This window comes from Raphanus sativus, chromosome 5 (genome assembly GCF_000801105.2).
Source record: "Raphanus sativus cultivar WK10039 chromosome 5, ASM80110v3, whole genome shotgun sequence".
NCBI lineage: Eukaryota > Viridiplantae > Streptophyta > Magnoliopsida > Brassicales > Brassicaceae > Raphanus > Raphanus sativus.
In genome coordinates this window covers 27,760,912-27,777,259 of record NC_079515.1, presented here as the reverse complement: position 1 = coordinate 27,777,259, position 16,348 = coordinate 27,760,912, and the positions used below count along the sequence as shown (strand labels likewise).

Here is a 16,348-nt window from a genome sequence, read left to right as displayed (position 1 = left end):
CAAGTACAGCTAAAAGTGTACGATTTTCATGTTTCTAAAAGAAAGTAGACAAATTATTTCTTGAAATTTCTACAGAAACATGATTAACGATAAGCCCTGAATTCTAATAGTTTCTCTATGTGGGCACAATTTCTATGGAAAGCGTGAAAGAGTTGCCTAACCGTAATTCAACTGAGAAAGAGTCGTGCGTGTGTTTTTAACCAGCCAGCTTTTGGATCGCTGAGTCTTGCTTAGCTATTCCTCTTCACTTGGTTTCTTTCTTTGTTGCTTGAAAACAAAATTCCAGATCGCTCGTGAGGTTGATCAATTCCTCCTGTCTTGACTCTTCTTTTCCCGGTCTTTCACAGCATTTTTGCCTTCTTTTGATTGATTTCCAAAGATCCCTTCGTGAGGTGATCACATTGTTTCTTCCAAGTTTTTTTTAGTTTATTCCAGCTACTCTTGACCACCCACATTGATGTTACTTTCCCCTGTTTGGTGAGAAAAAAATCTGATCAATTCACTCTGAAACCTAACATATGTCTGCAATTGGAAGTCTACAGTATCAAACTTACCTAGGGAAGCGAGGCGAGGAAGGATCATCAGGTGAAGAAGACATATGAGCACCACGATACCTTGTCTGATCTTCAAATCCCCCACCACCACCAGCTGAATGGTTTCCGTCATTAAGATGCGGCGCTTCATCCACAGAGTTATGATCGTATGGATAAAACATCATGGCTGATGGAGAGTTGTGTTGTCCCTCTGGAGACGTCACACTGTTCTGCTTCATCCCCGGTGGCAGTCGGTATACGCTATAAGCAACATTCCCAAGAGCATCTTGTGAATTATTTGAGCGAATAGGACCGTTTTGAGAATGGTGAGAAGAATACGAGGATGATTCATGCCTATACGACGACCCCCATTGCCTATCGGACCGTTCTTGCCTTGGCTTATTATCAACTTGGTTACGATTGTTGTGGCTACTACGTCCAGAACCCCGTGCCTTTGCACCAGCATTCCAGTCGCTTTGATGGTCGTTTCTGTCATGCCCATAGTTCCCTCGCCTCGTGGCAGATGTAGGCCGCTGCTCCCTAGGGGAAATTTTCTGCAAATCAAAAGAAAAAAGAAAAGTTCAGAGCTGTATGACAAACCAAAACCGTCATGAAATGTTATATCGTAAGATACAAACAAACGAAAGACAATATAGAAAGCAAAGCATAGCAAGTAAGGGAGGATAAACATAGAACGAACAAGATCCACAAGCACAGCCTGAAACATGACTAAACCTCTCAAAGTAGCAGACCCGAATGCAATTAAGGTAACAGAAACATGCTGTGAATTCACTCAGAACCATAGGCCATACGACTTTCAAACATTTTATGAACAATAAAATAACACAAAGTTTCCTCTTCATGCCTTAGACCAGATAACAAAATGAATTTTGTACCTTGATAGACGAAATCATGCACGCAATAAAAAGGAAGCTCAAGGAAGGATTCAGTTCTTACAGGATTTGGAAAATAGGTTCCCGTCCCACTTCGATATCTGGGAGTTTCATTAACATAGCGAGGGTAAATGTTAGGTGGCCTGGTCGAAACAGGAGCAACGGGTACAAGACGAGGTCCGTAGGTCATCAGCTGATTAGCTACATTGGTGTAAGTAAGAGGTCTTCCAGGACCATCCCATGGTAAACGCCCCTGGAGATAAGCAGGTGGCACTACAACAGGAGGAGGGTACAACACCGGCGGATGCTGAAAACTCTGGCAAGAGCGGCCAAACTGCAAATTTTGCCAATGGCTCATAATATCTCCATTGAGAATATCATTTTTGTGCTCCCTTGGTTCTACATAAGAGCCAACTCCGGAGGAGTGCGAAGACACACTTATCTCAGACTGATCAAGTCCCCTGAACGAGCCAAAACTTTTACAGGGGTAATGATTCTCTACTACCTCATCCACACTGAGGTGGCTTGCCAAAGTATCCGATGTCGCATTAGCACCAGCTTGATAGTTGGACACCGGAAGCATTGCAAAGAACGGAACAGGTGGCCCAGTGGGAACAAAAGTATATCCAGAACTTTCAGCCTCTTTTCGTTGCATCCCATGGCCAAGGATGAACGGAGCAAGAGACAGTGTGGACTCTGATCCACTTGCCTGAGCTAGTTCATTACCATGTATTTGATGCCTCTGAAGTTGGAATGAAGCAACATTAAGACGAGGGTCCAGATCCCTTTCGGTTATTTCATTGCTTGATACAAGAATCCGGTCTCGGTTAACATCTTCAACCTGGATTGAGTGTTCAGGAACACTCTTGCCTTTTCCATACAGTGCAGACGCAGCTCCAGAAACTACTTTCCTATTCCGTTTATCCCTAGCTGGATTTGAGCCCTTTGTAGTTGATCCATCCCAAGAGCTTTCAGATGAAGTCCTGCTTCTAACGGAACTAGCACAAGAAACAGATCTAGAGCCTGCGTTTCTCTCCTCACTCTGAATCTGACTGCCTCTGACTGGAGAGTGGGAATTTTCTAAATTATCTCCTCCTGTTGACAGTATTTTACGACTAGATGGTAGGAAACTGTGCTCTGCAGAAGCTGAATGATGTTTATCATTTGCCTGATGCACTCCATAAACCCCATTTTCAAGTCTAGAACTAGGAGTTCCCCTTTCTTGCTCGTACCAGTGATCATGGTCAGACTCTTCAGCGTTTACTTCTGGAGACCCCATCTCTTCGTTACCAGCTTTGCTCAGCTTTTCTGACATTGGATGGGATCCACTCGGAAAATAATGGGTAAATGGTGGAGACACAAAGTTTTGCGGATATTGCACATTGGTACCCCAAGGTGTCTCCATGAAAGGAAGGTTAGAAGGAAGATTACCAGGCACATTCCTCTGACCATATCCCATTGAAGCTAAGACGGCAGGTGTCACTGGAAACGGTAAGTGGGGGCCCGTAGAAAAATTAAAAGGGAAAGGGAAGTGTCCATGAAAACCTTGCCCTGCAACATATGTCATCGAGTTAACAAGATCTTGTTCTTCCTGTGGTACTCTCTGTTCCCCTGCGGCAGAGAAATCCTCATTCACGGAAACTGAACCTAAATCATCACAATAGCTGTTTACTGCACTATTTATGTCAACAGTACTATCAGGACTTCGAGGGGATGGTGTATGCCTAACTGACGATGAGTCCGCCGCATTTCTGATACTGCTTGACAAACTCTCAGATTCTAGATTTTTATCCCTGATACTATCAGCCCTCGTGGAATTATTTTGGCGTTTTCCAGCTTCTGGGGCTCTAGTACGCCTTGATGGCAAAAGAGCTTCACCATATGTCTCAGTAAGCTCAGGGCTAGACCGCGTCCTCGCAAATAGATGCCTTCCATTCAAATTATTCACCATAATTTCTGGCTTAGCAATTTGCTGAAGTTTACCATTTGAAGCATTTTGATTAGACCGAACTTCCTGAGCAGGTTGGTAAGAGTTGACACAATTCTTTTGGGTTTGATATGTTACTGTACGCATAGCTTCTGCTCCACCGTTTTTCTGTTGAGAGGGTATAGTGCGAGCTCCTTGAAGCCCACCAAGACGGGCGGAATTTTGGTTTCTTTTGCTGCTTGAAGAATTACTAACATTGTCAGCTTGAAGACAAGGCTCGAGATCTCCCAGTCTTGATAGCCATAGATCATTTCCAGGAGCATCAGGACGACGACCACTGCCATGTCTTTCCCATGTATTCATAAAAAATTGGTTAACCTCATCGATCAAATTCTCCTTAGGACATTCAAGTAACCTAGATAACTTCTTGGCACCAAGAGTAAATGCACTTCGTATCCTAAAGAAGTTACCTGCCACAACAATTGTACAGCAAAAACAAAAATCGAAGCACGTAAGAAAATGAACGTGTTTGGGCATCTTCTAGCTTCATATTGTATAAACAAAAGAACACCTTCAATAAGCTAACAAGGCAAGATATGTACTGGCGTTCATCTATAAAAGTACGTATAGTGTAAAAAAAATAAACAAAAATCTGAAACAGGCAGAACCTTTACTGACACTTCGTCCAAGGTTGTTGTTTTCACGCAAAGGGTCTATAACATTGAAATGTTTGGCAACAAAAGGATGCCCCTGTGTCTCTTGAGCAACAGGGTTAACTGCATAAGCTCTACTAAATTCTTTAAGAAACGCTTCGCTCTTTCGTAACTTTCCAACATCTTTTCGAGGAGGCTCCGCTGTGAAACATTGCACAGCAAGACAGTAAGTACAAAATACAAATCGATACACAATTAAAGTAAAGGTGAGACAAACGGCATTTTGTAAATACCTGTTACATCTGGTAGTGAACTAACTGGAACAGGACCCCAGAGGCTAATACAAAAATTCTGCCAGTCAAACTTACTAAAGAACTCAAGAAAACGATAGAGAACCTACAAAATGCAAGCAATGCAGTCAAACAATTTGAAAGAACCATTCCTGACAGAACAAAGACAGTTTCGTAATGTGTCATACTTACCTCGAGGGGTCCAGAAAACGAGTTGTTGAAAACGTGAAAAATGTAAAGAACCAAGGTTTCCAGGGCATAGGTTGAGATAAGCCCATGGTGAGCTCCCAAAATACGGCTCTCGTAATAACACCAGGCTTTAATCAAAATGATACTACGCTTGAACAAATGGTTCTGGTTTATAAAGAGATCAGCCTACATAAAGGTATAGAAATTAAAAGGATTTTTTTTTGCAAATTCAGAAAGAGAAAGCAAGTGGAATGTGTTATATATGGTTGGTAGCTAACCTCCTCAAGGAAGCATAGTGTACACAGGCCTCCAATCTGGTTGAAAGATATATCCACCACAATGTTCTCCACCAGACACTTAATTAACTTTACCTGAAATACCAACAAAAGCTTAATGCACTATGGGAGTATGCCAAGCTACTTATAAAAGAAGCAAAATCATTGGCATTACTTCAGCCTGAATATACTGGACTTCTTTAACACGGAACTCAGCATTGACATTCTTCTCTTCCTTTTCAAGCATATCACGAACCAAATTAGCCCAGGAATCCTTCAGGCTCTGGTTAGTGGTGAAGGCAGTTAAGTCAATGTCTCCATCTGGTAAATAAGTCTTCAGTGGCACCGATCCAAAAGTAAAGATCTAGCATAGGCAATTGAAAAAGTGATAAGTTTTAAAGTCAAGTATCATAGACAAAATCAAGAAAGAACACATTCCCACCTCAACCTGGAGAGGGAAGCAATCCATGATAAGCCTCCGCACGTATCTAGCAACCGCATTACGTCGATCCTCAGAAGGAGGATTAGGCTGGATGCAAGCAATGAGCTTAGCGGTTCTATCCTCAGCCTTGCGCCATCTCTCCGCATCCAGGGGCCTTGTCACCGATGCGGCCTTCCCAGGTAATAGCCCGTTCGGTGGCGACGGCGGAGAAACCGCCCATGATTCATTCTCACCCATTCCCTAATCACACTCACACAATTGCTATTAAGCAAAACCACTATATGGGAGAGTGAATCTAATCGGCAATTGACCTTCGATCTAAGAATCTGAATACGATTGAGGCACAGTGGAGGAATTAAGAAATCGAAAATCGAATTGAAGGATAAGCAGAATATGAATGAGAAAACCCTAGGAGGAGGAGGACCCCTACCCCCCCCCCAAAGTTATTATTCTAAAAATAGATTAGGAAGCGTAAATCAATTAGAACCCCTCCCTTTAAGGATGGATAGATCGAATCTAGTAAAGTATGTATGTATCGAGAGAGGCGAATGCGAGAGATTGATCCAAAGGCTTTCTCTTCTTTTTTTCACTCGCGGACTGAAAATCGTTGTTGATGAATGATGATGACGAAGGTGTTGCACAGTATATATTGATTTGTGTTTTTACTTTTTTTACTTTCTTCTTTTTAGTTTTCATCTTCTTCACGTGCATGATAGTGGCATTGGCTAAACCATTTTTACTGGTCTGTTTGGCTTGGATTTTCAAACATGCTCAAGTTTATAAAAGTGTTCTCCATCTAAGTGTTTTTTAAACACTGATCACATCATCGATTAATTATTATCTATTCGAATTAAGAGCTATTTACCCATGCGGAGTACTGTATAGCATTATGTGTCTCCCAAAACTATGATCTGGTTATTTTCAATCCTTTTTTTTTGAATTTGAAAAAAAAAAAAGATCCATTACCACACAATCATACGTCTGAGGTTGACCAAATTACCTACGAAGTCGGGATCGTTGACAACCTCTCCCGTCGCGGCATCGATCTGGTCTTCCCCGATGGCCAGCCTCCGCCGGAACAAGAGTTCATCAGCCTCAACTCGAACATGTATGGATTATCCACTCTCCAAAGGCCGACCGTGTTTATCAGTATTAGATACGGATTCACTGGCGCGCTGAAGAACTCAACGTTTTGGAACATGAGTAGCCACTCGTGTGGGTGAAGATCACGTAGACATGAAGCTACCAGAGCTTCCTGGACGTCCGCCGGAAAAAGTACAATGCCAGGGACGACATGCTGAACTCCGTAAGTCGCCATTTTACCTTTTTCCAAATAGGCTGACTGCGGCTGTAGCTCGTTACTAAAAAAAAGTTATTTTCAATCTTTTTGACATATTTACTCACAACATAGAAATTTCGGATTTATATCCCCATATTTATTTATAAAGTTCGAAATGGAAAAACTCATATATAACACATGATTTAAATTGGTTTATTGTTTAAGTAAGCCGTAGTTTTTCTTAAACCGATGATTAACCAAATTAAAATCCAGTTAGAGCTAAAACATTAAATAAACCAAAAACACCAGGTCCGATTAAATTAGTAAACCATTTTTCGACCAACGAATTTGATTGTATTATAACAAACGAAATCATCATCAGTATCACCAGATCTATGTTTCATGAATAATACGGAACCATTGCTTCGTGTTTCAGCAGTTCCACTTACTGTTTAAGAAAATATGTTTTTACTTGTTTTCTATTTTTACAAAAATCCAAAAAAATATTTAGGAAAACGAAAATTAAAGATTGTTTAATTTTCTGGTATATATGTTAATATTATACAATATAATTTATGTTTATTTATGGTAAACATTAAAACTGTAAAAAATAGTATTCAATTTACAATTTTAACCCGATTGATAAATTTTTGTAAGGTGAATGTTGTTATTTGATATTAGATTATATTTATATACATATATACAAACAGTATATTCATTTTTGTTGAAATTTTGATATAATTTTGATTTAAAATGATATAAAAAGTAGAGTAAAATTATTTTTATAAGATTGTGTATGATAAAAATTATAGTTAAATTAGAAATATATTCAAAGATATGTAAAAAAAAAATATTCTTGTTTAGTTAAATTTTTAGATTAATTAATTAACTAATGCTGCAAGTCACTGTCTATTATGTTTCGGACGAAAGAAATGAGAAACGTCATACACAACGAAATCGGCCAGCGCACCAACTTGCAAGGATGATTGAGAAGACGATAAGACAACGAATTATCTCTACATGTTATTATGAGAAAAAGGGTTGATGTGGTTGATGTAGCTTTGGTTTAGTGCTCGGATTAAATTAAGTTTTAGAATAGCACAGACTCTGTTTTTAGAATTTACTACATAACTATTTTTTTCTCCACGATGATTAATAAATTCAACGATTTTAGGGCGACAGGACGATTTTCTCACGCCTCCGACGACGGCGTAAGATCCTTTGATCCCGGCGACCTAGGAGGGAAGGAGACTACCTACACTCCTCCTGTCCAAAGCCTTCCTGCCCCTTGCAGAGTTCTCGATTTCTTTTGCAATAATCTCACCTCTTTCATCTCTTACGTGCTATCCACGACAGAGGCCCCTTTGAGTATTGGTATCTCGTTTCCCCTTTATTAGGGTGGGTGCGTATCCTTCGATCCTTCGGTCCTAGGATGTATCACCACAGGAGAGATCGATCAAGGGCGGAGATCGAACGGCATGATCGGAAGCGACACCGTGACGAGGAAGAAATAATCAAGGTCCCGAAGTTTGATTACACAGACCTTGTAGAGAAATACAAACTGTCTCTCGTGGGACGGATGTTTCATCAAGACGGACGCAGCGTGGATGCCCTGATTAAACACATGCCAAAGCATAGAATTTGGGATGTGGAGGGAAGAGTACGAGGAACAAACTTAGGAAACAACAAGTTTCAGTTTGATTTTGATAAGAAAGAAGACTTAGAGAAGGTGCTTCTTCGTCGACCGTGCCACTTCAATAAGTGGAGCTTCTCCTTAGAACGGTGGACGCCAACGATTAAGGAGGACTACCCGAACTTCATGTTGCTATGGGTTACAGTCAAAGGAATCCCTACCCATTACCAAAAAGATGAATCCTTTAGAAGTATTGGTGGAGCTCTAGGAGAAGTGGATACTGTGGATGTGGACAGTGGAAGAGTCCGAGTTTTCATCAATGTGGATGAACCTCTACAGTTTGAACGCAAGGCTGGATATGATAATGGTGATGTGATAAAGGTGAGTCTAAGATACGAAGAACTCCATAGGTTTTGCTTCACGTGTAATCTCATCTCCCACGAGGAGGGTACATGCCCTGATTTAACTCCTGAACAGAGAGAGATGAAGCGTATAGCTCGACTGAAGCAGAAAGAACAGGAAGAAGTAGCAGCTAGAGAAGTCTTTTCTGCACCACTCCGAGGCTTCGAGCAACAGGCTCGCTTGGAGTTCCAGACGAGGAGTCATAGAGGAACAGCACCCAGTCGGAGCTTCTATGGGTCACCAGAGAGAAGAGCTGGTAAAAACATATTGGAGACCAGCTTGAGAAGTGAAAGAACTGAGATTGCAGACCTCCGTAACAGAATTTCGACTAAAAGGGATGCTCTGGCTAAGAATGTCTGGAAGAGGCTTGATCATAACTCTGGAAAAAGTTACCGAGACCCTGAGAGATATCACCCTTACAATCGTGGAACACGCGATGACTTGAGGCCTGCAGGAAAAGGTTCTGAGAGTTTTAATAACAAATCTCGATATGGAGACTCGGATTCATCCTCCAGCTGGAGAGTAAAAGGTCACAGTCCTCCCAAATATGATCGAAACCGAGACTATGGAAACGGGAAGACGAGAGATACTTCGACTAGACCAAACCGTGGGTCACCTGACTCACAGAGAACGATCTCAGAGGCGTATCGCCACCATAGTAGTGGTTTCCAAGGACAAGGAAGAAACACACAGCATAGACAAGTAGCACGACAAGAGTGGAGGCCGACACGATCACCAGAGCAGAAGAACGATCGCCAGGAGCGACCAACGATGGAGCAGGAAGTAGAGAGGTCTGTAGGGAGGACTGCAGAGAGGACTAGAGATAGAGAAACAGAGGAAGAACGTATCCGTAGGATAAAAGGGAAAGCAAAAGCAGTGGATACAAGTGATCGAGCGGTCATCATTGAGACTTCAGAGACTACCTTGCCTGCGCGGGACGTTATAACAGCTCGGGACACCATTGATGCCCCTAGAACTCACGTCAACTCAACTAATAATCTCCCTGGTAATCAGGCGCTTAAAGAGAAGGAAAAAGCTCGTGATCCTCAAGATGTGAATACCTCCTTGCTACACAAGACTACAGGGAATACTAGTCAGCTCAGTCAAGATCCCCTGACAAATAGGGTGGCGCAAAGTAACATAGAAGAGAGTAATAAGCAAGGGGATGAGGAGGATCAAAATCTTATGACCACGGAGGAAATGAACCAATACCTGGATCAATATGCCAGTGTAGACATTGAGATGGATGAAAACATGTTAGACGATGATGATCTTCTGGACGAGATGGAGGAAGAGGAAAAAACTGTACCGGAAACACAAGAGGTAATAGCTCCAGCTAACCAGATTAAAGCGAAGGAGGGGCTACCTACCATAAGAGAAGAGATGGACAAAGCAGCGAGGAGCGGACGAGATGGGGAACGTCGAGTTCAGGAGAGGACTACGAGACCTCCAAAAGACTTACCTGCTGCTGTGCCCTCTTTCAGCAAACGAAGGGGAGCAAGAAGCCCGGATTCGAAAGGATTAGCAGCTTCTAAGAAGCTAGCAAGTATTGGAAAAGCCTCCCCAAAAGGCAAGATGGTGAAACATGGACGTCTGAATGCGACTCGAAGCGCACAAGCGACGACGGTCCCTCGGTTTGAGGTGTATCCCTCGGTGGTTAAAAACCAAAAAACTTCTACTGCTTCAGGTTCGGTGGGGTCCCAGAAACCACCCAGTACTCAGATATGAGTGCAATCGCCTGGAATTGTCAGGGGGCCGGAGCCTACCTGACCAAGAAACATCTCCGGGAACTGCATCGTTATTTTCATCCTAGTTTTATTTTTCTTTCAGAAACAAAAAATAATTTTACTTTCTTGCAAGACTTTCAAGTTGAATTTGGTTATGATCATTTGTTCACCATCGACCCGGTTGGTCGTAGTGGTGGACTAGCTTTATTTTATATGGATGCTTCTAATGTGGTTATTAATTTTTCCAATGATCGTATGATTGACATTGAAGCTCAGGTAGAAGGACACAAGGTTTTTATTACCTTTGTGTATGGAGATCCGGTGGTAGAATACCGTGGGAATGTATGGGAGCGGCTGCTCAGAATCAATGGTGATAGGAATGGCCCCTGGCTACTCCTTGGAGATTTTAACGAGATAATCAGCAATGAAGAGAAGAAAGGTGGAAGAAGACGAGCTGATTCGTCATTTCTCCCATTCAGGAACTTGTTAGCGAGTTGTGGAATGATTGATTTTCCTTTTGTGGGGAACTCTTTGTCTTGGGCAGGACGTACACGAGCTGGAAGAGTCCAGTGTCGGTTGGATAGAGCAGTTGGTAACGAAGATTGGCATCATATTTTTTCCCACACGTTTGTGGAGTATTTACTTAGATGGGGTTCTGATCATAGACCCATCCTAGTGCGCTTCCTCTCCAAGGAAAATCAGAACAGAAGAAACTTTAAATTCGATAAGAGATGGATGAGCAAAGAAGGCTTTAGAGAGGCGGTGGAATTGGATTGGAAGTCACCGGAGTAGGATGGCCATGCGAGCCTGTTTGAAAAGATCAGTAGGATGCGGAAGACCATTTCAAAATGGAAGAGGCGGAATATATCGAATAATGAACGCCTCATTGCTGATCTTAAAGAACAATTGGAGAAGGCACAAGAAGACGATACGACCTCAAGTGAAGAAGAACTAGAGCTCAAATGGAAGTTATGCGCGGCTTATAGAGATGAGGAATTATACTGGAAACAAAAGAGTCGTATGCTGTGGCTGAGAGAAGGAGATCGTAACACTAGATACTTCCATGCTAAGACTAAGCAAAGGAGGGCTAGGAATCGTATTACACGTATAAAGAACTCAATGAATGAATGGGTGGATACAGAGGAAGGAATCGAAGAGGTCGCGACATCCTACTTCCACGAGCTCTTCACGACGTCGCACCCATCTGACATTGATGAAACCATCCGGTATATTGCCGTGTCTGTTACGGAGGATATGAACCAGAAGCTACTAAGAGTCCCTCAGGATGAGGAGATAAGGGAGGCAACCTTTGCTATTAACCCTGAGAAGGCGCCAGGACCCGACGGCATGACAAGTCTGTTCTACCAACGTTTTTGGGCGACCGTTGGGAAGGACGTGTGTGCCATGGTTCGGGAGTTCTTTTTGACTGGTGAGCTGGACGAAAGACTAAATGCGACAAACATTTGCTTAATTCCGAAGACGGAGAGACCATCTACTATGTCAGAGTTTCGCCCTATCAGTCTCTGCAACGTTGGCTATAAAATCATATCAAAGATTCTCTCATCCAGACTGAAAAGAATCCTCCCTAAAATCATCTCCGAAACGCAATCTGCCTTCGTTTCTGGTAGGTTGATCACAGATAATATATTGGTAGCTCAGGAGATGTTTCACGCCCTTAGGACGAACCAGAGCTGCAAAGATAAGTATGTAGCAATCAAGACCGATATGAGCAAAGCATACGATCGAGTCGAATGGAACTTTATGGAGGCATTGCTACTAAAATTTGGGTTCGATCCTCATTGGGTTAACTTGGTTATGAAATGTGTTTCCTCAGTGTCATATCAGGTGCTTATAAATGGAGAGGCTAGAGGATATATCAAGCCATCGAGAGGGCTTCGTCAGGGGGACCCCATCTCGCCATTCCTCTTCATTTTATGCACTGAAGTTTTGATTTCTCATATTAGACAAGCGGAAGCAACGAAGAAAATATCCGGGATGAAAATTGCACGAGGAAGTCCAGCGATATCTCACCTTTTGTTCGCAGATGACAGCCTGTTCTTTTGCAAAGCGGAGCAATCCCAATGTGAAGAATTGGTTCGAATCATTGACGTCTATGGGTCAGCCTCAGGACAACAACTGAATAAAGAAAAATCTTCAGTTCTGTTCGGTTCTAAGGTCATAGCGTCCATTAAATCAGATCTGAAAAGATCACTTGGTATTACCAAAGAAGGTGGGATGGGCATGTACTTGGGGATGCCAGAGAAAATTTGTGGATCAAAAAAACAAGTCTTCTCTTTCGTGCAAGACCGTATGAATGGAAGAATTAACTCCTGGTCGGGTCGTCTACTATCGAAAGGGGGTAAGGAGGTACAGATAAAATCAGTAGCGCAGGCGATACCAACTTATGTTATGTCTTGTTATCTCCTTCCATTAGAGATTTGCAACAAACTTTCCGCCGCAGTGGCGCGATTTTGGTGGGGAGCACGAAATAATAACCGAGGTCTACACTGGGTAGCTTGGGATAAAATTTGTGTTCCTATGGATGAAGGTGGTTTGGGATTCCGGAACTTTAGAGATTTTAATCTGGCACTTCTTGCCAAACAAGTCTGGCGTCTCCTTACTAAACCACACTCTCTGCTGGCAAGAGTTCTCAAAGGAAGATACTACAAGCACTCGAACCCGATCACTACGGGTAAGGCTAATAACCCATCATTCGGATGGACGAGCCTAATGGCGGCGAAACAGGTCCTGACCGATGGTCTGCACAGGAAAATAGGAACGGGAGCAGAGACAAGAGTATGGAAAGATGTGTGGCTACCCACTAACCCACCTAGACCCGCGATTCCTCGAGATGGAAATACCGAAACCGGTTTAATGGTTCATCACCTCATCGACTTTGAAAGAAAGGAATGGAATGTTAACTTAGTGCAACAACTAGTGGCAGATGTTGATGTTCCGCTAGTCCTATCTCTTAAGATAAGTCGTACTGGTCGCCAAGATACCTATACATGGAGCCACACGAACTCGGGGAACTATACGGTTCGCTCAGGCCATGCGGTTGCTGTAAAACAGAGGAAACAAGAAGAGAATGCTGCTATTGTGGAGCCAAGTACAACTGAGCTAAAGAAGAATATCTGGAAGTTAAAGTGCCCGAGGAAGATAAAACACTTTATGTGGAGTGCAGTGTCAGGCTACGTGGCCTCCGCAAGCAAGCTAAAAGAAAGGCATTGTGGTAACGATGCAGTGTGCCAAAGATGCGGTACGGAGCAGGAAACTATAAACCACATCATCTTTGAATGCCCTCCGGCTGTGCAATGCTGGGCACTGTCATCAATCCCATCCCCTCCGGGTATATTCCCGAGTTCATCAATTTATACGAATATGGATACTCTTATCGGACTTGTGGCCAATGCATCAATGCAAGACAGAGACGTCTCTATGTTTCCATGGCTGATTTGGTATATATGGAAGGCGCGCAACGAGAAGTGCTTTAACGCAAAGGACGTAACGCCCCTTGACACGCTCCAGATAGCTACTAGTGAGGCGGAAACATGGCGCATAGCTCAGATCGTCGAGACCAACGCGGAAGGAGGGAAGCCGGCGGGAGACACAAGACAAGTCCTCGACCATCGTGACACCGACTGCAGATGGATATGCCAGGTCGACGCCTCTTGGAAGGATAAAAACGAAGGAACAGGGCTCGGCTTCATCCTCTTTGAAGACCGACGGGTGAGGCTACTTGGCATTAAGCACTATGACAAGGTAGCTTCGCCACTCCATGCTGAAGCTGAAGCTCTAAGCTGGGCTCTGAAAGAGACGAAGAAGATAGGGGCTAGCGAGGTGATTGTTGAATCAGATTGCCAGCAACTTGTTCGACTCATAAATAAACCGCAGGAATGGCCTGCTTTTGGTTCTGAACTTGATGAGATTGATTTCTTATGCTCGGAGTTCTCTTTTTTCTCGGTTAACTTTATTAATCGTTCTTTTAATGGCCGTGCGGACTGTCTCTCTAAGGCAGGACGATCACGAGCTCCAGACTTTTGTTTCTTGGGAGATAAGGCTCCTCCATGGCTGGCTCTTGAAGCTAGCTTATGTGAACCTCTAGTTATTTAATAAAGTTCTTCTTTGGGTGCCAAAAAAAAAAAGATTAATAAATTCAACATTTCATCAAATGTTGTTACAACCAAGCTAACAAGAATTTTGAGTTTAGGTTAAGACTGGATAGCTAAGCCCATTATTAAGTTTAACTTCTATTTTCTTTTGTTGAGCAAGATTTTTGTGAATAATACGTGTGACGGAGAAATGAAGATAAAATAGTTGTTAATAGACATAGAGAAGAACTTAGCATATTATTATTACGGGAAATTTGTAAATATAGAAATAAAAAAACTAGTATATTGTCACTATGCCATAATCTGAGGTATAAATTGTTCATTTAGTATAATTTTTTATGTAAGTCCAATTAAATATCTAATCTAAGTCTAAAACGATTTTTGTTAACTTAATTATTGAAAAAGTTAAAAAATAAAAATAAATAAAAAGGGACAAAATCAATTTTTGATCACGTTTTTTTAATATTTTAGGAAACACGAAAATTTTAAAAAATAAATATTTAGAATATACTCTCTTAACAAATTTTGGAGAGATTTAATAAATACTACATTCTGAATTTGGCAAAACATACATTCTGCTACTCATATGATACGCCATAAATTAGAAGGATCATTCTAAGGTTGGTGGATTGGATAAACCTTTCACCAAATGAGCTAGAAAACACAAACGATCAAGAAAAATGTAGATCGAATGGTGACAGAAGAAATGCGGAAAGTCTCTTGATACTACCGAACTCATAAGCCCGAAGATATGACTCACTCCGACAACTTAAAAACTACGATGTCCGATTAAGAACAAAGGATTCAACAAGAATTAAAAAAAGGTTTTTGATTAAAAATGTTGAATGCTTTTATTCATGGCTACTTAGATCTTTTTATTGGTTTACATATTGTAGAAATCAAGAATGATTGTGCTGAAAATAAGAAGCTTATCTAACAACAAATATTTGACCTTTTATGAAAAATCGAAATGTGGACTATGACTTTCACTACAAGAAAATAGTTCTATTACAACAAAAAAATTGCAACGTTCATTTTTGTTACTAATTTACTATGATTATTGCAATATTTTTGCAATTTATTACAAAACAACAACTATAACGGACGTTGCATATTTTTGTTACCAAATTGCAATCATTTGCCACAAAATTTTGACCAGAAATAAATCTTCTTGACTTGACCAAGAGTTAAACGATTTTGTCTTAAGTAACTCTTCGGCTGGTCGTGTCCTTTTGCATGGTCGACGGTATCTAAATTGCCGTCAGATTGAAATATTATTCGACCATAGCTTGTATTTTCTTGTTGGATCCTTCTTGGATAAATCCATACACTAGTTTTTTTTATTGAGCATAAGGCCTCCACGTTCTGCATCAGGTCCATTAGCTTCTCTCGGTCTAGAACTTCATGGATCAAACCGATAAGGCCCATAAAATGCCCATTAAGCCAAGTTATGATCAGTTGCTTAGCTTGTTCTTACGCTAAGCTCCTCGTTGAGACATATCTGCTGATCTGGATCACATCACCGTACATTGTAAATATGATGGTAAACTGTGTAATCCATCTGTAGTATGATATAGTATTTTAGTAGATAATAAAATATTATTTTCGTAGATTATTGGTACATGGGCAGATTTTGTGGTTCTGTGTAAGTAGATATATAGAAATCATTCGTTCATGAATTATACTGTAGTTCGGATCTTAAAGAAACTCGTAGCCGGTTCATTCTGCGGTGGTAGAATAATTACCACTAGGTAAATTTCAGAGTCTACGAGCAGCATATATATATATATATATGTGTGTAGTTAATCGAAACTACTATCTACATGCTCGTAGACAGTAGATTTTGTTTTTTATTTTCCGTAGATCAAAAATGAAATTGTATTCTACTAATATTTAGTCAATCAAATTATTTTTCATATGATCTGTTTTTTGTTTATGTACATTTTATATAATTTTTTTTTTTCTGATTCTTATAATAATTGATATGAATTTT

At 41.3% G+C, this 16,348-nt stretch overlaps 1 protein-coding gene across 2 annotated transcripts; it reads right to left on the bottom strand.

Annotated features, from left to right (window-relative positions):
- Positions 1–4: 4 nt before the first annotated feature.
- LOC108862700 (uncharacterized) lies at positions 5–5,838 on the bottom strand. 2 transcript variants are annotated; one of them, XM_018636916.2, is made up of 9 exons: positions 5,203–5,838; positions 4,936–5,124; positions 4,764–4,856; positions 4,489–4,671; positions 4,300–4,402; positions 4,022–4,207; positions 1,491–3,823; positions 555–1,087; positions 5–470 (listed from the first exon to the last, which is right to left on the bottom strand). In XM_018636916.2, the coding sequence occupies exons 1-9, from the start codon at positions 5,437–5,439 to the stop codon at positions 461–463; spliced, it is 3,867 nt and encodes a 1,288-aa protein (XP_018492418.1). In that variant the 5' UTR covers positions 5,440–5,838; the 3' UTR covers positions 5–460. The 2 variants fall into 2 exon arrangements, with proteins under 2 accessions (XP_018492418.1, XP_018492419.1); XM_018636917.2 differs by having other exon boundaries at positions 5,209–5,838.
- Positions 5,839–16,348: the final 10,510 nt, after the last annotated feature.

Bases quoted from the DNA above. Each gene is read 5' to 3' on its own strand.
- LOC108862700 (XM_018636916.2), bottom strand. From the start codon at position 5,439: ATGGGTGAGAATGAATCATGGGCGGTTTCTCCGCCGTCGCCACCGAAC. The intron at 3,824-4,021 runs GTTCTGCCTGTT...TTGTTGTGGCAG, and splicing joins TGGACGAAGTGTCAGTAAAG to GTAACTTCTTTAGGATACGA. The intron at 1,088-1,490 runs GTAAGAACTGAA...TTTGATTTGCAG, and splicing joins GAACCTATTTTCCAAATCCT to AAAATTTCCCCTAGGGAGCA.